The 22360-nt window shown below is 40.2% G+C and overlaps 2 protein-coding genes across 5 annotated transcripts in view; one reads left to right on the top strand and one right to left on the bottom strand.

Annotated features, from left to right (window-relative positions):
* The window catches only part of CUL4A (cullin 4A), a 66775-nt gene extending 52519 nt beyond the window's left edge, over positions 1 to 14256 (bottom strand). For both annotated transcript variants that reach the window (XM_066236828.1, XM_066236829.1), the window contains exons 1-2: positions 13858 to 14256; positions 12713 to 12828 (exon numbers count right to left, since the gene is read on the bottom strand). In XM_066236828.1, coding sequence (XP_066092925.1) covers positions 12713 to 12828; positions 13858 to 14020 — 279 coding nt within the window. In that variant the 5' untranslated portion in view covers positions 14021 to 14256. The remainder of the gene's footprint in view (positions 1 to 12712; positions 12829 to 13857) is intronic.
* Positions 14257 to 14385: 129 nt separating this feature from the next.
* The window catches only part of PCID2 (PCI domain containing 2), a 29195-nt gene continuing 21220 nt past the window's right edge, over positions 14386 to 22360 (top strand). Inside the window, exons 1-3 of one of the 3 annotated variants that reach the window (XM_066236834.1) lie at positions 14547 to 14651; positions 20880 to 21008; positions 21248 to 21337. Coding sequence is in view for 2 of the 3 variants with exons in the window: in XM_066236835.1 (XP_066092932.1) it covers positions 14616 to 14651; positions 21248 to 21337 (126 nt within the window). In the remaining variant the exon portion in view is untranslated. Of the gene's footprint in view, positions 14652 to 20879; positions 21009 to 21247; positions 21338 to 22360 lie in introns of all 3 variants that reach the window. The other 2 variants (XM_066236835.1, XM_066236833.1) reach the window with 2 other exon arrangements.

Consider the following 22360-nt stretch of genomic DNA (forward strand, 5'->3'; position numbering starts at 1 on the left):
CTTCCTTTCTCTCTCTCTTCCCCCCCTTCCTCTCTCCCCTCTCTAAAATGAATAAAATCTTAAAATACACACACACACACACACACACACTCTCTCTCTCTCTCTCTCTCTCTCTCTCTAGAGGAAATTAGAAAATCAAAAAGAAAAAAGAATTAAAAAGAATGAGGGTATTGTTAACAGACCTCTGGGACAACATCAAGCATACTAATATTCACATCCAAAAGAGAAGAGAGACAAAGGGACAGAAAACTTATTTGAAGAAATAATGGCTGGAAACTTCCCTAGCCTGGCAAAGGAAACAAACATCCAAATCTAGGAAGCACAGAGTCCCCCCCAAAATGAATTAAAAGAGGCCCACACCAAGACACATCATAACTAAAATGTTAAAAGTTAGAGAATCTTAAAAGCAGTAAGAAACAAACAACTAGTTACATACAAGAGAGTGCCTATAAGACTAAAAGCTAATTTTCAACAGAAACTCTGCAGGCCAGGAGTTTGACATGAAAGGGAAAAACCTACAACCAAGAATACTCTACCTGACAAGGTGATCATTTAGAATTGAAGAAGAGATAGTTTCCCAGACAAGCTAAAGCTAAATTAAGTTCATCACCACTAAGCCAGCATTAAAAGAAATGTTAATGGAAAAATTTCAAGTGGAAAAGGCCAAAACTAGATATAAAAAAATACATTTAAGAAAAAAATCTCACTAGTAAAGGTAGTAGACCACCCACTTGAAAGCTAGAATAAAGCCTGACCTGTGGTGGCGCAGTGGATAAAGCGTTGACCTGGAAATGCTGAGGTCGCCGGTTCAAAACCCTGGGCTTGCCTGGTCATGGCACATATGGGAGTTGATGCTTCCTGCTCCTCCCCCACTTCTCTCTCTCTCCTCTCTCTCCCCCCCCCTCCTTTCTAAAATGAATAAATAAAAAAATAAAAATAAAAAGAAAGCTAGAATAAAAACAATAATATGGCAATAAGTACAGATCTATCAATAATTAGTTTAAATGTAAATGGACTAAGTGCTCCATTCAAAAGACAAAGGGGGGCTGTATGGATAAAAAACAAGACCTTTACATATTCTGCCGACAGGAGACTTTCTTCAGATTGAAAGACACACAGACTGAAAGGAATGGAAAAAGTTATTCAAGATATATGTACCCCTATGTTCACTGCATTTTTTTTTAAATTAAATTTAATGGGGTAACACTGATCCATAAATATACATAGGTTTCCGGTAAACATCTCTATAGCATTTGAACTATTGATCATATTGTGTGACCATCTCCTAAAGTCAGATGATTTTCAGTCACCATATATTTGCCCCTCTTGACTCCCCTCCCCCTAGTAACCACTTCACTTTTGTCTGTGTCCATGACTTTCAGCTTTATACCCCGCCTGTGTAGAGTATATATTTGTCCCTCGACTCCCCTCCTGTGTCCTCCCCACTACTAACCACCCACTTCACTTTTATCTATGTCCACGAGTCTGTTTATATCCCACAGATGTGTGAAATCATATAGCTCTTAGCTTTTTTTTTTTTTTTTTATAGTTAAATCTATCTTTTTATTTATATATTGATTGCTCCGCTACCGCCCACCATGAAAGCTGGAACGCTCTCTTAGCTTTTTTAAAAAATTTTATTTATTCATTTTAGAGAGGAGAGAGAGAGAGAGAAAAAAAAAAGAAAGAAAAGGGGGGGGGAGCAGGAAGCATCAACTCCCATATGTGCCTTGATCGGGTAGGCCCAGGGTTTTGAACCAGCAACCTCAGCATTCCAGGTCGACGCTTTATCCACTGCGCCACCACAGGTCAGGCCACTCTCTTAGCTTTTTGATTTACTTATTTCACTCAGTATGTTGTCAAGGTCCATCCATGTTGTCATAAATGGCAATATATCATCATTTCTTATGGCTGAATAGTATTGAATTGTATATATGTACCATATCTTCTTTACCCAAACCTCTATCAAGGGACACTTTGGTTGTTTCCATGTCTTGGCCACCGTGAATAGTGTTGTGATAAACATGGGGGTGCATGTGTCTCACTGCAGCATTATTTACAATAGCCATGAAATGGAAGCAAACGAGGTGTCCACTGATAGATGATTGGATCAAGTGAGAGAGAGAGAGAGACAGACAGACACACACACACACACACACACACACACACACACTGTAGGAAGAGTATTCCTCGGCCATGAAAAAGAATAAATTCTTGCCATTTGTGACAAAAAGAATGAATCTAAAAGGTATTATATTAAGTGAAATAAATCAGAGAAAGTCAAATATTGTATCATTTAACTTACATGTGGAATCTAAAAAATTAAAATAAACAGATTCACTGAAACAGAGAACTGAGTTTCTAGAGGGTTGGGCAGTGGAGGATAGGCAAAATATTGAAGGGGATTAAGAGGCACGAACTTATAACTCAGAAGGATGTTAAGTACAGCATAGAGAATAGAGCCAATTATCACAACAACTTTATTCAATGACAGATGGTTAATAGAATTCTGTGGTGATCATTTTGTAAGGTATATAAATGTCAAATAATTATGCTGTACACCTGAAACTAATATAATATTGTGTATGTCAACTATACTTTTAATTTAAAAGAGCTTTATATTCTAGAATGAAAATTTTAAAAAGAGAAAACAACTATGTTATCTTTCATCACTGCAATAAAATGCAATATATATAGGAAGGGCAGGGGGAGGCAAACATTTGAAGAGTCTGTATGAAGCAAAGGAAAGACTATTAGAACAAGAATAAATAAGCCTCTAGCTGTATCATCTTGGAAAAGTCATCTAAATTCTCTATGCATAAATTTCTACCTGCTTGCAACTATATTCTTACTTGAATCTTACATAAACACAGATTTCTGTTTAAAAGTTTAGGTAACGCCTGACCAGGCGGTGGTGCAGTGGATGGAGCATCGGACTGGGATGCGGAAGGACCCAAGTTCAAGACCCCGAGGTCTCCAGCTTCAGCGCGGGCTCATCTGGCTTGAGCAAAAAGCTCGCCAGCTTGGTCCCAGGGTTGCTGGCTCCGGCAAGGGGTTACTCAGTCTGCTATAGCCCCCCAGTCAAGGCACATATGAGAAAGTAATCAATGAACAACTAAGGTGTTGCAACAAGAAACTAATGATTGATGCTTCTCATTTCTCTCCATTCCTGTCTGTTTGTCCCTATCTACCCCTCTCTCTGACTCTCTCTGTTCTTGAAAAATTAAATTAAATTTTTTTTTAAGTTTAGGCAGCAAGTCTTCTCTCTTTTTTTAGATTGTATTTATTGATTTTTATTTAGACAGAGGGGGGAGAGAGAGAGAAGGAAGCATCAACGCCTAGTTGTTTCCTGTATGTGCCCTGACCTGGCAAGCCCAGGGTTTTGAACTTGTGACCTCAGCCTTCTAGGTTGATGCTTTAGCCACTGTGCCACCACAGGTTAAGGCTGGTTAAAAGTTTATAAATAAACATATTCTAAGTCTTTTCCTAAGTACATTAATTTATCAGCACTAATGGAAGCTTTTCATACTTTTATAAACCTAACATATTTTATTTACTTAAGAAATAAAAATGACAGATTTAGATATATATTACTTTCTTCCTTGTTTGGATTTAAACCTCAGTAACAAGGAATAACACCAAAAAACAAACAAAAAAACCAGGATAATCTCATGACAAAGGCTATTGCTATAGTAGTCAATCATTAGAGAATTCCACAAACATAATTATCACACACAAAAAATTTAATATTATACATGAAGAAAATGTACTTGCTTTGGTAAAAATCAGGATAAGCTTAGTGGTACATGTCCTTTTCACAATATCTTATTAAAATCATTTCCTGAATGTTCTAAATCCTAAATCAGGAGTCATGTCCTTAAAATAATCTTTTCTTGGTTGTGACATGTCACTGTTGAATTTTATAACCAACTCTTTCTAGTATGTGTCTTAATTGGCATGTACCGACTATTTAATGTGAAGCACCTGAAATTTATTTTGTTTTTAAAATTGAGAATTTGGGGACTTCTTAAAATAACTAGGCAAACACTGAGGTGACCCAGGATTGCTGTGGGTGCCATCATTTCGCCATGTCTTTTGCTGAGTCATTGCTGGCATCATGTTACAGGAACCTCATTACCTTAGAAGACAGAGGGCAGCCCTGCTCTCTACCCACACTGGCAGGGATCCTGACAGACCTTTCTCTACTGTTATAGGAGCAGCAAAACACAGGAGTCCTCTCCTTCCCCAAACAAGTTTTGAAGATTTAGTCATATTTTGAGACTTAGAAATGCTTTCTCTAGGTGTATCGAGTACTGAATCTGACCTGTACTGTGTGCTCATACGAGGGTGCTGTTGCTGTGTACATTTTTAAGAATCATCACAGAGAAAAGGAATTTATTCCAATAATTGGGGGTAGAAGGCAGCGGCACTTGGGTTCTACCTATATTACAATAAAAATGTATTTCTTGTTATCATTTTAGCCAAGTGAGAAAACTGTGCTTGTCTGAATTTTCCCATCACATCTGTTCTCTAATCAGGTCTGTTACACCACTGCGCCCGAGTTCCTCGGATGATTGGTGTCTGTATTAGGGCAGACAAGTGTTTTAAAGCAAAACAGACAAGCACATCAATATCGATTACTTTTGTCTATTTGAGGTGTCAAACTCTAACACCCAAGGCACTCAAAATGGTCCCCCTCAACTGTGGCATACCAAAATAGGAAATTAAAGTGAGCTCTGGTGTAAAAAGAACTATGCAGCATTTATGAAATTAGGGTGTATCAATTCTGGAAGATTGTTTTATGTAGAGATTTTTAGGGCTAGAAGGTTGAGATTAAGAGAGAAAAGGGAGTGAAACACATAGGCAAAGAGTGAAAAATCATGGCTCTGACCAGGTAGCTCAGTTGGAAAGTGTCATCCTGATACTCCAAGGATGCGGATTCGATCCCCAGTCAGGGCACATACAAGAATCAACCAATGAATGTATACATAAATGAAACAACAAATTAAAGTTTCTCTTTCTTTCTCTATCCCTTCCTCTCTCTAAAATCAATTTTTAAAAAAGAGAGAAATCATAAAGAGTAAAAGCAGGCAAGTATTAAAATTAGTTATGTAGAGGGAAAAAATGAAAAAAACAAAACAACAACAACAACAAACACCTACCTACCCTGGGAACACCACGTCCTTGGCTATCATAATAAAGAAAGATACACTGGCCGGGGCACAAGGCAAAACCCATACTTCTTTATTTACTTATTTCATAGTTAAAAGGCCAGCACAATGTCCTTCTTAGAGATACAAGTAGTTCAGAATTGAACAGATTCCCTCTGCAACAATGTTTCCTTGTTAAACAATAAACAGTTGTCAAGACAGACCCTACTCAAAAGCAAGCCTAAATAGTGACCAGCTTGCCAGCAAGAAGGTGGAAAAGGGCTCTACCCCTCCAGGTTCCTATCTCTAAAAAAGGAGTAAAAAATGCAAAAACTAAATTAGGGCTCAAATCTGAGTTGGGGGTAAATTATGAGAGGGAAATTTCCTAGGATGAGAGCTTTGAGGAAAACCAGCAACAGTCTATTGACTGCACAATAGATTCTCAGTTCCAAATATTAAAAGTTAATTACCTGATAGAAATGACTAATTTTATTGAGTGTTGAAAACTGCTGAATTGTGAAATCCTTTCTGTTAGGCCTGATATATTTGAGTTTGAATATTTTCCTCTGTTTTCAAATAACATATATTGGGTTCATCCTCAATCTGTCCATTTCTCAAATTGTCCGTCAAATAGTGTTTATTTGTTGACCATTTTTTGAGCTTTTTCATTTTTTCTAATCAGTTTTAGCAATCCTCTTAATAATTCTATACCTAATTCTACTTCAGTTCTCCTTCACTGACTTATCACCAGGCAGAAGGATTTTATAGAGACATTAGTCCGTGACTCAACATAAACAAATGCATGTCTTTTCTCAGAACTGCCAGTCCTCTGTGATAGGTTTGGTTTTGTGCACCAACTTATTTGAAATCACCTAGCCTTCCATAGAAACCCTTCTTAAAAATGTAATCTTCAGCCCTGGCCGGTTGGCTCAGTGGTAGAGCGTCGGCCTGGCGTGCAGAAGTCCCGGGTTTGATTCCTGGCCAGGGCACACAGGAGAAGCGCCCATCTGCTTCTCCACCCCTCCTCCTCTCCTTCTTCTCTGTCTCTCTCTTCCCCTCCCGCAGCCAAGGCTCCATTGGAGCAAAGATGGCCCGGGCGCTGGGGATGGTTCCTTGGCCTCTGCCCCAGGCGCTAGAGTGGCTCTGGTCGCAACAGAGCGACGCCCCAGAGGGGCAGAGCATCGCCCCCTGGTGGGCAGAACATCGCCCCTGGTGGGCGTGCCAGGTGGATCCCGGTCAGATGCATGCGGGAGTCTGTCTGACTGTCTCTCCCCGTTTCCAGCTTCAGAAAAATACAAAAAAAAAAAAAAAAATGTAATCTTCAGTTTTCTGTTGTCTCATTAAGCTGACAAGTACGAGTAGAATGAAAACATAAGACAAAAATATACTTTCTTCAGCAAGTAGTGATTACAAATTTACACTCAGGTCTTTAAAAAAACAGAAAAGAGCTATGCATTCAAATATTCTCCTCTTCGCATTACAGGAGGAAGATGATTATGGGTGTCAACGTGTGTCTTAAGACTTTTCCATCATCATGCTTTGAATCTCGTTTTTTACCAAAATAACAAACAATAAGCAGGCTGAACCAGACACACTGTAATTGGTTTCTCCTTCTAGGTAGACCTCCTAAAATGTCGGTATGGGGTAGAGCAGGGGTCTCAAACTCAACTCAGCATGTGGGCCGCAGAGCAAGATCACAGCGGTTAGGCGGGCCGCACTAGGTCTACAAAAGGCAACTGTTACGCAACACTTTTCTCACTGCAGTTGAAAACAAAAAAAAATCAGTACAAGCGCAATTGTACATGCAGTTTACTCAGTGTCACAAAACGACCAGAAACTGTAGTTCGCATCACAACTGCTGTTAACTAAGCTAATATCTAGCTAGGATGCTAGAGAAATGAAAAATACAAGTAGGCCCCTAGGCTTACTTAATTTTATCTAAAATATTTTGAACTTCGTGGATTAGTCTGCGGGCCGCACAGAATTGTTCTGCGGCGCATGTGGCCCGCGGGCCGCAAGTTTGAGACCCCTGGGGTAGAGGATGCCTTGACAGGCAGATAAGCAACACTGACAGGAAGATACTAGACCTCACCTCAAGGAAACTGATCAACATCAAAACATAAGAGGTTCTCCATCAAATCATGTTGAAAACTTTCTTAAAAAAATTCAAACTTTGACATGAATTATTACCTTCACATTAGAGTCTTTGACAAAGTATATACCATACCACCATAGCAAAAACTTATGACTTTATTTGAAACACCAGGGCACATGAACTGGCTATTCTATCAAGAGATCAGAATAATGTGAGTGGTCAGTAATTTCACAATGACATCACTTACTATTTCTAACCCATTTGCTTTCATAAGATCTGAGCAGCTCACTCTGTAGATATGTACTCTGACTCCCTAGTACTTCTCTGTGAGTGACCAGGAATCTGTCTGTGCACATGCCCTCCATAAGTTGATCAATTGATCCCTACATGAGCCCTCCTGAGATATTCCCTGGAATGTGTGATGCTATTCCGGAGTAAGTATCCCCAGCCCTCAGGGTCTCAAGACATGCAATGGACACTCAGGGCATTTATTTAATGATAATATTTATGGAAACATTTTATGACAATACCTACAGTGACCATTATGAGACATAGCACTGGGTAAAAGGTATGGCAAAGTTATTCTACTAGGAAAGATGATGGGTAAGTGATAACAGATAATCAAATCTTAGGAAAAGAGGAATAATAAGTCCTAGCTCTAAGATGTATTTTATTAAATTAAAAACCTATGAGAGTTTAAGCACCAGTGGGACTCTTACTTCTGGTAAAGGTGTTGTAAAGAAACTGTATTGCCTGACCAGGTGGTGGTGCAGTGGATACAGCATCGGACTGGGATGTGGAGGACCCAGGTTCGAGACCCTGAGGCCTCCAGCTTGAGCGCAGGCTAATCTGGTGTGAGCAAAGCTCACCAGCTTGGACCCAAGGTCACTGGCTTGAGCAAGGGGTCACTCGGTCTGCTGAAGGCTCACGGTCAAGGCACATATGAGAAAGCAATCAATGAACAACTAAGGTGTCACAACAAAAACTAATGATTGATGCTTCTCAGCTCTCTCTGTTCCTATCTATCCCTTGCTCTGACTCTCTGCCTCTGCAAAAAAATTAAAAATAAATAAATAATAAAAGAACTATAAAGGTGCTATTATAATTGTATTCCATATGTTCTAAAGTTAAGTAGAGACAGAGAAGATACAATAAAAATTCGAATTGAATACCTAGAGAGGAAAACAACTCCTGAGATGAAATTACACCAGATGGTACTAATGGCAGATTAAACACTGCAGAAGTTTAGTGAAATTGAACAAATGATTAACATGAGTAGTTCTACATCTACTAAAGAAATCTGTAGTTTAAAATCTTTCCACAAAGAAAGCCAAGATAGTTTTACTGAAGAATTCTCTCAAACATTTCAGGAAGAAATAATAACAAGTCTATAAAACTCTTCTAGAAAAATGAAAAGGAGGGACTATTTCCAACTCATTTATGAAGCCAGCATTACTCTGTTCCCAAAACCAGATAAAGACATCATAAGAAGAGAAAACAACACACGAATATCCTTTGGTATTTCAAATGGAAACGTTAACAAAATGTTAGCAAACTGAATCCAACAATAAATGAAAAAGATAGCATCTCATGACCAAGTAGTATTTATCCCATGAACACAAGATTTGGATTTAACATTTGAAAAAATCAATGTAATAAACTGAAAAACAAAACATATCATCACCTCAATAGTCACAGAATTTGTCAATATCCAACATGTATTTCTGATAAAAACTCTGGGCAAACTAGAAATAGAAAAGATTGTCTTCAACCTGATAATGGCTATTTTGAAAAGCCCACAGCTAACATTATACTCAGTGATGAAAGATAGCACTTGCCCCCTAAGATCAGAAACAAGACTGGGAAATCTGCTTTTTCTAATTCTCTTAATCATGCTGGAGGTTCTAAATGGTGCAGTGAGGCAAGAAAAGAAAGTAAAAGGCATGCAGATTAGGAAGAAGTAAAACTATCTCTATTCACAGTGACATGATTATCTATGTGAATATCTGATGGGATCTGAATCTACAGAATGCTACTAGAAATAAGTGAGGTTATCAAAATCATAGTATACAAGATCAATATATAAAAATCATTTGTATTTCTACATATTAGCAAGAACCAGAAATTGAAATCATGCTAGCACTTAAAATACAGCAAATATATAAAATGTTTAGGGATAAATTTCACAAGATATACTGTATAAGACTTGTACACTAGAACTAGAAAACATTGCTGAGAGAAAATTAAGGAAGATCTAAATAAACAGAGAGCTGTCCCTTGTGATCAATCAATAGACTGTATTGTCAAGACATCAGAATCAATTCTCCCCACACTGATCTGTATGTCGACATAAACCCAATCAAAATTCTAGACATATTTGTAGAAATTGACACAAAGATTGTAAAATTCTGATTGTAAAATTCAGACCAAACCGATAATACAAAACATCTGGAATAACCAAAACAACTTTGAAAAAGGATCAAGTTGGAGGGCCAGTGCTTCCTGATTTTGAGACTCATTACACCTACACATATATGGACAATGATTTTTGACAGAGGAACAAAAGCAGTGCAATGGGGGAAAGGATAGACCCTCTAACAAATGGCACCAGAGCAACTGGACATCTATAGGAAAGACTTACATTTATACCTCACAACATATATAAAAATTCACCCAAAACAGATTATAGACCTAAAAATGTAAAACCTAAAACCCTAAAACATCTAGAAGGAAATACAAGAGAAAATCTTTATGATCTTAGATTAGGCAAAAATTTCTTGGATACTAAAGCACGATCTATAAAAGACCAAACCGATACAAAACTTCATCAAAATTTAAAACTTCTCTCTGAAAGACATAATTAAGTATCAAAAGACAAGCTGTGGGGGAGGTAGTAAAAGATAAAGGTAGTCAAATATACTGTACGTCAGTGGTCCTCAACCTTTTTTGGGCCAGGGACTGGTTTAATGTCAGAAAATATTTTCACCGACCGGCCTTTAGTGTGGGACAGATAAATGTACCACGTGACCGAGACAAGCGTCAAAAGTCAGTCTTAGACAGATATAACAGAGGGAATCTGGTCATTTTTAAAAAATAAAACATCGTTCAGACTTAAATATAAATAAAATGGAAATAATGTAAGTTATTTATTCTTTCTCTGCAGACCGGTACCAAATGGCCCATGGACCAGTACCGGTCCGTGGCCCTGGGGTTGGGGACCACTGCTATACGTGACAGGAGATTTGACTTTAAGTGGTAAACACACAATGCAATGTACAGGTGATGTATTATAGAACTGTACAACAACAACAAAAAGCAATCTGTAGACTAGAAGATACTATTTGCAAGGTAAATCTGTTATAGGACTTGTACCTAGAATACATAATAAACCAAAATAAAATACATAACAAACAGACAAAATAAATCACTCCATAAAAAATGAGCAAAAGATTTGAACACACACTTCATTAAAGAAGGTATATGGAATGGGGATGGGCACCTAAAAAGATACTTAGTATCATTAGGGAAATAATCATTAAAGCACAATGAAATTCCACTACATACCCACTAGAATAGCTAACATGGAAAAGACTAACAATACCAAATGCTGACGAGTGCATGGAGCAACTTGAATTCTCATACACTGCTGGTAGATGTACAAAATGGTATAGTAATTTTGAAAAACAGGACATGTCTTATAAAGTTAAATAAATATTTTCCATAAAACTCTGAGAATCTACATCTGGATGTTTACCCAAGAGAAATGAGACTCTATGTCCACACAACAATGTACTCGTTAATGTTCATAGCAGCTTTATTCAAAATAATCATAAACTGGAAACCCAACTGACCATTAGCTGGTAAAAGGGTAATCAATTGTGGTACCCATACCATGCAGCAACAAATAAATTACTGCCACACATTATGCATAAACTTCACAAGCACTGTCCTAAGTGAAAGAAGCCAGGTATAAAAGATTGCAGAAATCATGGTTTAATTTAGATGAGGTTCTAAAAATAACAAAATACACTGACCGAAAGCAAATCAATGATTGCCAAGGACTGGGAGTCAGGGGAGAGGACTGAATGCAAATGTAAATGGGCCTCAGGAAACTTTTTGGAGTGTATGGACCTTAGGAAACTTTTTGGAGTGATAAAAATAGTCTATACTGTAATTGTGGCAATGGTTACACAGTTGGATACATTTGTTTAAAATTTACTGGAGTACACAGTACATGAAATTATACCTTAATAAAGTTAACTAAAACATAATAAACTCACACAAACTTAAGACAAAGATGGGACATGTCCATCAAACTGTCAAGAGTAGTCTTCTTTGGGTGATTTAACATTCTTTGTTATTTTTTTTTAGTTTCCATAATTTTTATAATGTAACCACTTATGTGACCAAAATAGTTTTAACATATTTCTTAACAGAAATTGTGATATCATGTTGCTAATGATTAGACTAGTTACCAAATGTTATTCATTAAAAACAAGATATTAGAAAAACCAGTCTGCTTGTAAATAGAACATCCAAATAGTAAAATGTACTTTTGACCAGTTTTTCCTTTTGTTAAAAATGGAACATCACTTTAAATGTAACAAGTTTATTTGCTTGTTTTAACTGAAACAATTACAAACCCCAGGGGGGGAAATCTATTAATAAGTAAAACTGTAATAAGAGTTTTCTATATAACAATGAAATTATAACATTAATTTGCTGCATATTTGAAAAATGTTAAGTCATGTGGCTCTTAGAAACACATATTTCTCCTGTAATGGGATAATTTTAAATATCTTTCTAGGAGCTTAAGACTGAAAATAAAACAAAAATCCCACAACCACCAAAAAATGAAAACACTCATTGATTTGGGACATGCTGTCATAGGACGTCTACTGTTCTTGCTGGAGGCAAATACTGGATTTCTATTATTTCCTTCATTATTGTTTCCGAAGTAATACCAAAGACCATACAATTCCCTCTGTTATCACACTTCAGTGGAGTTGGATAATTGCATTTTTTAGGCGTGCAGGAGTCCCGGGTTCAATTCCCGGCCAGGGCACACAGGAGAAGTGCCCATCTGCTCCTCCACCCCTCCCCCTCTCCTTCCTCTCTGTCTCTCTCTTCCCCTCCCAGAGCCAAGGCTCCATTGGAGCAAAATTGGCCCGGGAGCTGAGGATGGCTCCATGGCCTCTGCCTCAGGCCCCAAATGGGCAGAGCATTGCCCCCTGGTGGGCATGCTGGTGGATCCCGGTTGGGCGGATGCGGGAGTCTGTCTGACTGCCTCCCGGTTTCCAACTTCAGAAAAATACAAAACAAACAAACTAACAACAAAAAAAAAACAAGCTGGTAGGTGAAAGACAGGATGCTGGCTTCCTCATGTCTTACAGTTCTTCTTGTCTAAGAAAACTCTGCACTTACATCTCCAGGAGGACTCTACTTTTTGTCATGCGTGGAGCCTTACCTGGTAGAGCTCTTCCAGGTTATATCTAATGGAAGTACTACTTTGTATGGCTTTCACTGCCTCATGAAGCTTCTGCCAGGTGTCCTGAGTGTAGTTATCAGGCAATTTAGGTCTGTCTGTAAATCCAGATAAGAGTTAGTGGTGAATGAAATCCTTGCTGTCTGTCCTACATGGTTCAAAAAATGGTCTACAAAAAAGTACTTTAATAGACACGCAAATAAGGAACACAGAAATTAAGTTTTTACTATACAAAGTACTGTCCTTACAAATTTGTTACATTACAGACTATGTAACCAAAATATGTTTTACTAAACACATTTTGTATTAATACTTAAGATAAACACACACAGAAAGACAAGATAGATAAAAGTAGGTTTACATTGTGAGTGTACATTAAATAATTTATTCTTATATTACTATTAATTTGTATTAAAATGTAAACCTACTTTTGCCAACCCTTGTATGCAAATCTTCATTTTACTTAATTTGACTTTATAAACATGTAATAAACTCTATACAACATTTAAAGTTGCCTTAAATTATTCAACGTTGGAAGGCGAAGAATAAGCTTATAATTGCTATATTTGCATCATAGATGCCTATTTTTAGATAGTAAAAATAATAGAGATAGTAAATAGTGGAGGAAGTAGTAAAAATTACATTACCAAGAGCTTCAGTAGCTGCTACTTATTCTTGCTTGACCGTACGAATCAAAATACCTGACTTATTTGGCCTAATTTATTCCAACTGGACCAACTATATAGATTAAGGAGAAAGCTGCTACCACTAACAGCTCACAGCCCACAGCCCTCACCGCAGTTTAAGACGAGATTCGGAAAGGCCCGCGCCCTCACAGGGGGCGCCCGGGGACCCCCATCCCACTCCGAGAGCCCCGGGCCTGGGCCCAATGATTACCAACTGGGGAGGAGACTTCCGAGTAGTCGGGGGTCCAGCAAACGACACCCCCCCACACCGTCTCCGCCCCGGGCGCCCTACGGCCACTCGGCCCAAGGCCTCCAGCACCCCTCCTCCGGGCCGCCCTCCGACCCCCTCCAGGCCCCAGGACTCCTCTCAGTGGCCGCCCCTCCCTCCTGCTCCCCCTGGCCCACAAGGTCCTTGCTCCTTAGGCCGCTCCGGGTACCCACCTCGGAAATTCTTGATCACTAGTTTCTTGGAGCCACCGCCGCCGCCCCCTGGCTTAGAGGTGACGGCGGCGGCGGCGGCGGCGAGGGACGCCGGCTTGGTGAGTCCGTTGGTGTGCCCGACGAGCGCCGAGAAGTTGCCCTTCCTGGGGGTCTCGTCGGCCATGGCTGCGGCCGGGAAGCAGTGGGCGCCCCGCCCCGTCCGGCCGCCTTCTCCGCCTCCTCCCCGAGCCGCGCGGCAGGGCCTCTCCCCTGCGCTCCGTTCAGCAACTCCCAGCTCCCTCAAAGCGCCCTAGCCCAGCCCAACCGCCGCACGGCCTCGGCCAGGCCCTGGCTCCGGTCCGACCCCGACCGCGACCCTGACCCGGCCCCAGCCCCCGACCCTAGGCTCGTGAGCACGGCCAGTCCGCGTCAGCCGCGGTCCGTGTGGAACTTGCAACAGTAGACGGAGCGGCGGAGCGCAAGCCCTGTCTGCTCAGGGGACCCAGCACATCCCAGGTTGGCTGGAGCATCCAGGGGGAGCGGGCCAGCCGTCCTCACCGAGCAGAGACTGGGGAATCGCAGCACAGAGACCCTCAGCCTTTCTCAGCCCGGGCACGTCGCCATGCCGGTACCGGGCTCGCACTCCTACAAACACTCTCTCTGGAACCAACGTGCTAGGTAAATTGAGTCCGGGAAGCAGGGCCGGGAACGGACCACCGGTCGGAAGTGACGCAAGGAACGGCGCGCATGCTCAGCCCAGTCCGGCGGTGGGCGTCGCCATGGCGCACATCACTATCAACCAGTACCTGCAACAAGTAAGGCTTGTTCCTCCGCATCGCGGTCTGCAGGGTCTTCTGCTGTTTCCTTAGGTCTCTCGGGCTTTCGGATCCATGTCTTGCAGTGGTTGGGGTGGATGCTGCCCATCTGGCCGAGTCTGTTCGCTGATTGCATTTGAACCCTTGGCCGCCAGAAGGGAAGCAAGGATGATTGAAGCAAGCACACCACTGTGCTTTGGGGGGGGGGGGGGGGGGGGGGGGAGGGGGACCCATGGATGCGCCGATGTTCGCTAGTCTCAGTTAGGGAAATGTGTGTGTATGGAGCGGGGTGGATCCTCAATCCTAGCGGATGCTGAAGGGCCCATTAGCCACGCGAAGTAGTGGGGACCCAGCTCTTGTAAGTCATTGAAGGCCTGACCTAAGGGCCTGAGTTTTCTTTTTCGGAAGCAGGAGATGGAGATAGCACATAGTGCCGGCTGTGGGCTCTAGTCATAGCTCCCGTTCAGTACACGCTCTGTGTTAGCACTTGGCATACTTTATATCCTTTGGGAAGTGTTTCTTACAGGAGTTTTGTCCATACAGCCAGTACACGCAGTAACATATAATATTTAAAACATAGATGTTTATGATTCAAAGCTTGCATTCTTTCCACTAAACTATGCTAATTTTCAGAACTAGAACCGTGGTAATATGGTTAAGGAAAAGAGTAAATGGATTTTAAAAGTATCTGAGGGAAACATTACCAAGACTTTGTGATAATGTGTGGTTGAGGTATAGGGAGGAGTCAAGAATGATTCCCAAGTTTCTAGCTTAGGCAACAGATGAGCAGAACAGGTTTGGAGGGAAAAATAATTTAGTTTTGGACATGTTGAATTGCAGTTATTTGCTGACATCAGGTGAAGATACCTCGTTGGATATAGTCAGAGGAGATTATGATCATTAGCTGCTTGAAAAAGTTGATTAAAACAGGAATCATGGGCCTGACAAGGATGTGGTGCAGTGGATAAAGCATCGGACTGGGGTGCAGAAGGACCCAGGTTCGAGATCCCGAGGTTGCCAGCTTGAGCGTGGGTTCATCTGGCTTGAGCAAAAAGCTCACCAGCTTGGACCCAAGGTCTCTGGCCAGAGCAAGGGGTTACTCAGTCTGCTGAAGGCCCACGGTCAAGGCACATATGAGAAAGCAATCAATGAACAACTAAGGTGTTGCAACGATAAAACTAATGATTAATGCTTCTCATCTCTCTCCGTTCCTGTCTATCCCTCTCTCTGACTCTGACTCTGAAAAAATAAATAAATAAATAAAAATAAAAAATTAAATTAAAACAGGAATCATGGAAAAATAGATGCATATTTTTATTTTAACTTAAAACGTACAAATATATATATTCATTTTCCAATCTTTAGATTGAGGTCTAAGACCTTTTCTTAAGGGTAAGTGTACTGTGGCCTTATCTTTACAGAGTTAACATTTTTCAATATGTTTACTTAAGTTTGAGCAAGGATTTAGACATTGAGGACCAATATGAATATAGAATCTCTAGAATTTTATATTTTTCTTAATCTTTTACAGTTTTCTTGCCCACATGTAGTTCCATTTTATTTTTTTATTTTTCCGTTCTGGATATCTTGAATGGTGTCTGACTCATCTAGATGTTCAATACAATTTGTCGATTGGATAAATGGAGGCAAACTATAGGAGGAGTGAAGCTCTTCCATTGGCTGGTTGGAAAAGCTGATTGATTTGCTAATGCTCAGACCTATACATTCTAGTGAGGAATAAAGTTAGGATTCGTGTTGGTCTGTCTGACTCTAAGTATCATATTCCCCTGTTGCACCAAACTACCTCTCGGTCTTGTTCTCTACTTTCTCTGAGAATCTCCTTTAATTGTTTATCTTACCTGATGGAACAATTTGGGGTGATGATAAGAAGAACAAATTAGTGCTTATAAAATGGTTACTAAGAACCTGGCACTGTTGTATACAGTAAACTCATTATCACTGTTTTTGTAGGAGGTAGGTCCATTGCAAGCCTTATTTTACAGAGGGGGTTAACAGGCTTTCCTTGTTCGCTGGCAAGTAAGTAGAACATTAAAACCAGGAGTTCCGGCTTCAGAGTTTATGCTCTTAACACAAAGCTCACTGCCTAGGTTGGGCAAAGTTTCAGCCAACTTTTCCTGTCTTTGTCAGAATCTGGTTATTTCTTAGTTTCAGAAGTATATTGTTTTTGAATCTCAGTGACCTTGTCATCTTGGATATGTCTTCATTCCTTATAACACTTTTCACAACATTCTCAGCCAGCAGATAACTGTGGACAAGTGGTATGTCTCATTTCCCATGATCTCTGTGATTACTTTCTAATAGCTGTTGGGTCTGGGGTTTGATTTTACCCTAATCATAAGCTAATATGTTCTCCTGTTAGTTTTGTGTGTACTGGCAGAACACATGCAATTCATGGGTTAGAGATCAAGGACCTTATTACTCAGCATAGCAAGCAGCATGGCATCAGTATGTTGATATTGGTTTCCCTAGACCCCCAGTCCCACAGGTGATGTGATGGGACCAGAAAACGTTGCACTTGGGGAATCTACCCATTGTATAGTGGGCAGTATTTTGTCCAGGATTGGAGATAGAGGGGAAATATTACTTTATTTCTCAAGGTGACCTGCCATTTAAACAGCTCTGAGTAGCAGCCCTTTAAAAGAGCCAGCAATCAGGGTCTTGGGGTGCCAACACACCCATCTCAAGAGACCCAAGGATGGCTATCAGTGACTACAATGTTCCCTCATCTATTGGGGCCCCTTTTTTTAGTCCTCGAAGTTTCAACAGGCATTCAATTTACTTTGTGTTTGGGGGGACAGGTTGAATTTACCTTACGTTTTCTCATATAGTCTACTTTTTGAAATTGTTTTTCTACTTAAAAAAGGATCAGTTTGCGTACCAGGGGTCCCCAAACTACGGCCCCGCGGGCCACATGTGGCCCCCTGAGGCCCTTTATCCGGCCCCCGCCACACTTCCAGAAGGGGCACCTCTTTCATTGGTGGTCAGTGAGAGGAGCATAGTTCCCATTGAAATACTGGCCAGTTTGTTGATTTAAATTTACTTGTTCTTTATTTTAAATATTGTATTTGTTCCCATTTTGTGTTTTTACTTTAAAATAAGATATGTGCAGTGTGCATAGGGATTTGTTCATAGTTTTTTTTATAGTCTGGCCCTCCAACGATCTGAGGGACCGTGAACTGGCCTCCTGTGTAAAAAGTTTGGGGACCCCTGGCGTATACTTTTCCCTAGAGGTGGATATTTACATTTCTAGTATCTCTTTGAGGTCTGGTATTATTATTATTATTATTATTATTTTAGCATTCTTTTTTCTTTTTGTCATTTTGCAAACTCTTATTTCAAATGGCAAGTTACTTTTTAAAAACTGTTTACATTTAAAATTTATTTTTTCTTCAACTTTTCATTCTGAAAATTTTCAAACCTATAGAAAACTTGAAGTACAAGAAGACATGTATACCCCTCACCCAGGCAGGTTTGCTTTATACTCCCTCTGGGTGTGTCTACTTCTTTCCCCAGAACCATTTGAAAGGAAGTCAGTGACACTATGGCCATTTGCCTAAGACCAAGGCTGTTCCATTATATAACTACAATGCCTTTAGTACACCCAAGAAATTTAATATCAGTATTAACAGCAATATTTTCTAATGGAAGTTGTAGTTTAATTATCCATGTCCCCCAAAGTGTTCTTTAGACTCCTTTTTTAAAATTTAGGATCCGGACAAATGCACATACTGCATTTGGTTGGTTTGTTCTTTCGTCCTTTAGAAGAGTCCTCTTGCTTTTTTGAGGGTGGGCAGGTGGGGAGTGTTTTATGACATTTAACCTTGTTTTAAATGTCCTGACCAATTGACTTGTAGCTGTCTCACAATCTACCTGTGACAGTTTTCCTGATGATTAGATTCAGGTTAAATTTGAGAGTATGGATTTCCCGTAGCCTCATCTCAGAAGGCATACTGATTCATTTGACGTCCATCAGATTGCTCCAGGATTGAGGTACCTTTTCCCTTGTTATCAACTTGTAATCTTTTGGGTGGACTAGGAGAAGCCAAGGACATCCTGTTCCTCTGTCACAAAATGGTTTTAGCTTTCATTTGTGGCTCTTTCCAAGTCAATTATTACATTAATGTTTGCCAAGTGATGATTTTCTACCATTCTTTCTACATTTATTGGTATTTTTATCAGTTAAAAATGCTTTTCTCTATGCCCCCCCCCCTTTTTTAAAGAATCATTATGGGTTATTTCTAATGCCATGTTATAATCCCTTACTAATGTTAGAAATACTCTTTTTGAAGCTCAAATTGTCCCATATTTGGTCACTAGGTGCCTCTTCAGATTGATTTCTGTGGCTTTTTGATATGTCTTTATCCTTCTTTGAGCCCAGCTTTGCTCTCTGGCACAATAATGTCTATTCCTTGCTAACCGAGTTCATTGCCTATCCCAGCATTGGATCAGCTATTTCTCTGGACTTCTGGTTCCTTTTAGTGGGGAGTGGAATTTAGAAAAACAGTCTGAGTGCTAAGTGTGCTTATTGCTACTGGCAGTCATTACTTCTAGGCCCTTTTAGGGAAAAGAGCTAGTAAATGTATTTTTGAGGAACTATGAATTCCCAGAGTAGATGATTCCCCCTTGGATTAGTTTGAAGCCTGGAGGTTTCAAGGTGACCAACAGCATCCAACAAAGAGAACTTACAGGAGTGGCCAGGGCCAGAGAGCTTCCCCTGGTGAGCTCTGTAGCCCGTGGACCAGTTTTCTCTTCTGTGGGCCTGTGGAAGTATCTTATTGCATTTCACTGGTGGGTAAGATGTGAACACCTTCTTGGGTGTGTGTACCATTTGGATATTTTCTTTATGACATTCCTGGTCCTAGTCTTGTGTGGGCATACAATTTACATATTTAATTTTATTGTAGGTAAATTATATAAATACTGTATATTAAATATATGCAGTTTTATGCTTGACTTTCTTCTCACTTACATAGTTGAAAATTTTATGTCATTTTTGGTGAATATAATTTAAAAATATAATTTGCTTTACTGATTAGAAATGTTTACTGTTGGCCCTGGCTGGTTGGCTCAGTGGTAGAGCGTCGGCCTGGTGTGCAGAAGTCCCGGGTTCAATTCCTTGCCAGGGCACACAGGAGAAGCACCCATCTGCTTCTCCACCCCTCCCCCTCTCCTTCCTCTCTTGTCTCTCTCTTCCCCTCCCGCAGCCAAGGCTCCATTGGAGCAAAGATGGCCCGGGCGCTGGGGATGGCTCTTTGGCCTCTGCCCCAGGCGCTAGAGTGGCTCTGGTCGCGACAGAGTGACGCCCCGGAGGGGCAGAGCATCGCCCCCTGGTGGGCAGAGCGTTGCCCCTGGTGGGCGTGCCGGGTGGATCCGGTTGGGCGCATGCGGGAGTCTGTCTGACTGTCTATCCCCGTTTCCAGCTTCAGAAAAATACAGAAAAAAAAAGAAATGTTTACTGTAACAGTCTTCCAGTGTAGAAATTTATAAAAAAAGTTTCTTCAGCCCTCACCTCACTGGCGAAGGGATCAGCTGGTTGGCATATTTCTTCCGTGCTTATATGTCACACGTACTTTTCCGTTTTCTCCCAGATCAAGTTATGCAGTTTTCCAGTGAATAGCTTGTTTCTCTTTTTTCTTTTGCTTAATAGTAAGCATATTGCAGATACTTTCCATGTTATTACATATAGATTTATTTCATTCTTTTCTACAACATACAGGTACCCGTTGTATGACTCTGACACCATTCATTTAGCTATTGCCATTGCAATTTTCATTTTATTTTTATTAACTTTTAAAGGTTGTATTTAGTCATTTTAGAGAGAAGAGAGAGAGACAGGAAGGGTGGAGGAGGAGTGGGAAACATCAACTCATAGTTGCTTCCCGTATGTGCCTTGACCAGGCAAGCCTGGGGTTTCGAGCCAGCAACCTCAGCATTCCAGGTCACTTTATCCACTGTGCCACCACAGGTCAGGCACAATTTTTACTTTATATTTAGGCTGAGTGGAAGCCCTTTGAATTTAGGACACATGTAGTTTATAAGCTTTTCTCTATAAACTGTGAAAGTGAATTTTTAAATGTCTGCTGGTATGACTGAGAAAAGCTAGAATAATTCACCTTCATTAATAATCAACTAATAAACTGCTTATGCTGCTTTTTCATGGTTTTTTTTTAGATTTTTAAATTTTTTATTTATTCATTTTTATTGGAGAGAGAGAAAGAAGAGGGGAGGAGCAGGAAGCCTCAACTCCCATATGTGCCTTGACCAGGCAAGCCCAGAGTTTCGAACCGGCGACCTCAGCATTTCCAGGTCGACATTTTAACCACTGTGCCACCACAGGTCAGGCTTTCATGGTTTTTAACAGCAGGTCATCTGCTTATTTATCTTCAGAAGATCTCATTTTGAAATTAGTTATTGTTTGCTGGCTAAAGAGAATACTGACTTGTTATATTTTGATTATTCTGACTCCTTTCAAAGTAGGGAAAATGAATTTTAGTGGTATACAATGTGTTATTTAGTTAATATTAGGATAGGGTGTTTTATTTTCTACTTAGTTTTTCTCTTCTGAAATGCTTCAGGTCCTTGAAGCAATCGACACCAGAGATGGGGAGTCCTGTGCGGAGCTGGTGTCTTTCAAGCATCCTCATGTTGCCAACCCACGGCTCCAGGTAGGTGAAGGGACTAGGCACAAGGAGAGGGTTGCAGGGTAACTGGCTTCCCGAGACAAGCTTAGAGTTTGAGCTTATCTGTTGATGATTATATTTGGCAGCATATAGACTTCACCTCAGACCATGTAAACCAGCTTCTGGAGTAGTGGCAGGTCCCCCCAACCTTTTTTTTTTTTAATTTGAAGTTTCTTAGGTTGTTCTAATATGCAGAACACATTGAACACCATTACTGTTAAATAGAAATTAGTGCCAGGGACTTGATGAGATTCAGGTTTAGCTTGCTGGGTAGATACTTCGTAGCTGGTGCTATGTGCTTCTTGTTGCGCATCAGGGGCACACATGTCTGTTTGCCCATTTGTAATCTAAGGCTGAGTTCTTCAATATAAAATTCCTCATTAACCTTCCATGTGATGGTTCCATTCACTAGCAGCCTTGTCCGAATCAATTATTTCCTTAGGAACCGTAAATAGTGATTTTTCTGATGTCTTCACCCCCCTATACACACATTTACATATATATTGTGTCCGTGTAAAAGTAGACTTATTGATCCCTTTTTAAAAAAAATTTTGTGTGCTATATAATCCATTGTAATGCTCATATTATCTAAAATTTGGCCATTGAGAAGAAAGGAATTAGAAATAAATGTCAGCTATTATAGCCCAAGACAGAGAGAAGGCGGTTCTGTCACCAGGAAACTGAGGGGTGATTCCAAACAGGGCATCTTTTCTAACTCATTAGAACTTATTTATGTATGGTATTATATGCCTTATTTATTAAGCACATAGTAGCTACTTACTAAATATTTTGTGGCTAATTGGCAAGAAATATTAAGGTATGTATAAAAAAAGTACCTAGACTATTTCCTAACTTGTGGTAGATGAAACATTGTATTCATCTAGTGCTTTATACATAACTCATACTTGATAAGTATTTGTTGAAGTAATGAACCTTTTATTTAGAAGTGCTCAAGTGTAAAATGTTACTGTTAAGTGTAAAGTGTAAATCCTTTTGAAACTGGTTTCT

The sequence above is a fragment of the Saccopteryx bilineata genome, chromosome 6 (genome assembly GCF_036850765.1).
Source record: "Saccopteryx bilineata isolate mSacBil1 chromosome 6, mSacBil1_pri_phased_curated, whole genome shotgun sequence".
Classification (NCBI taxonomy): domain Eukaryota; kingdom Metazoa; phylum Chordata; class Mammalia; order Chiroptera; family Emballonuridae; genus Saccopteryx; species Saccopteryx bilineata.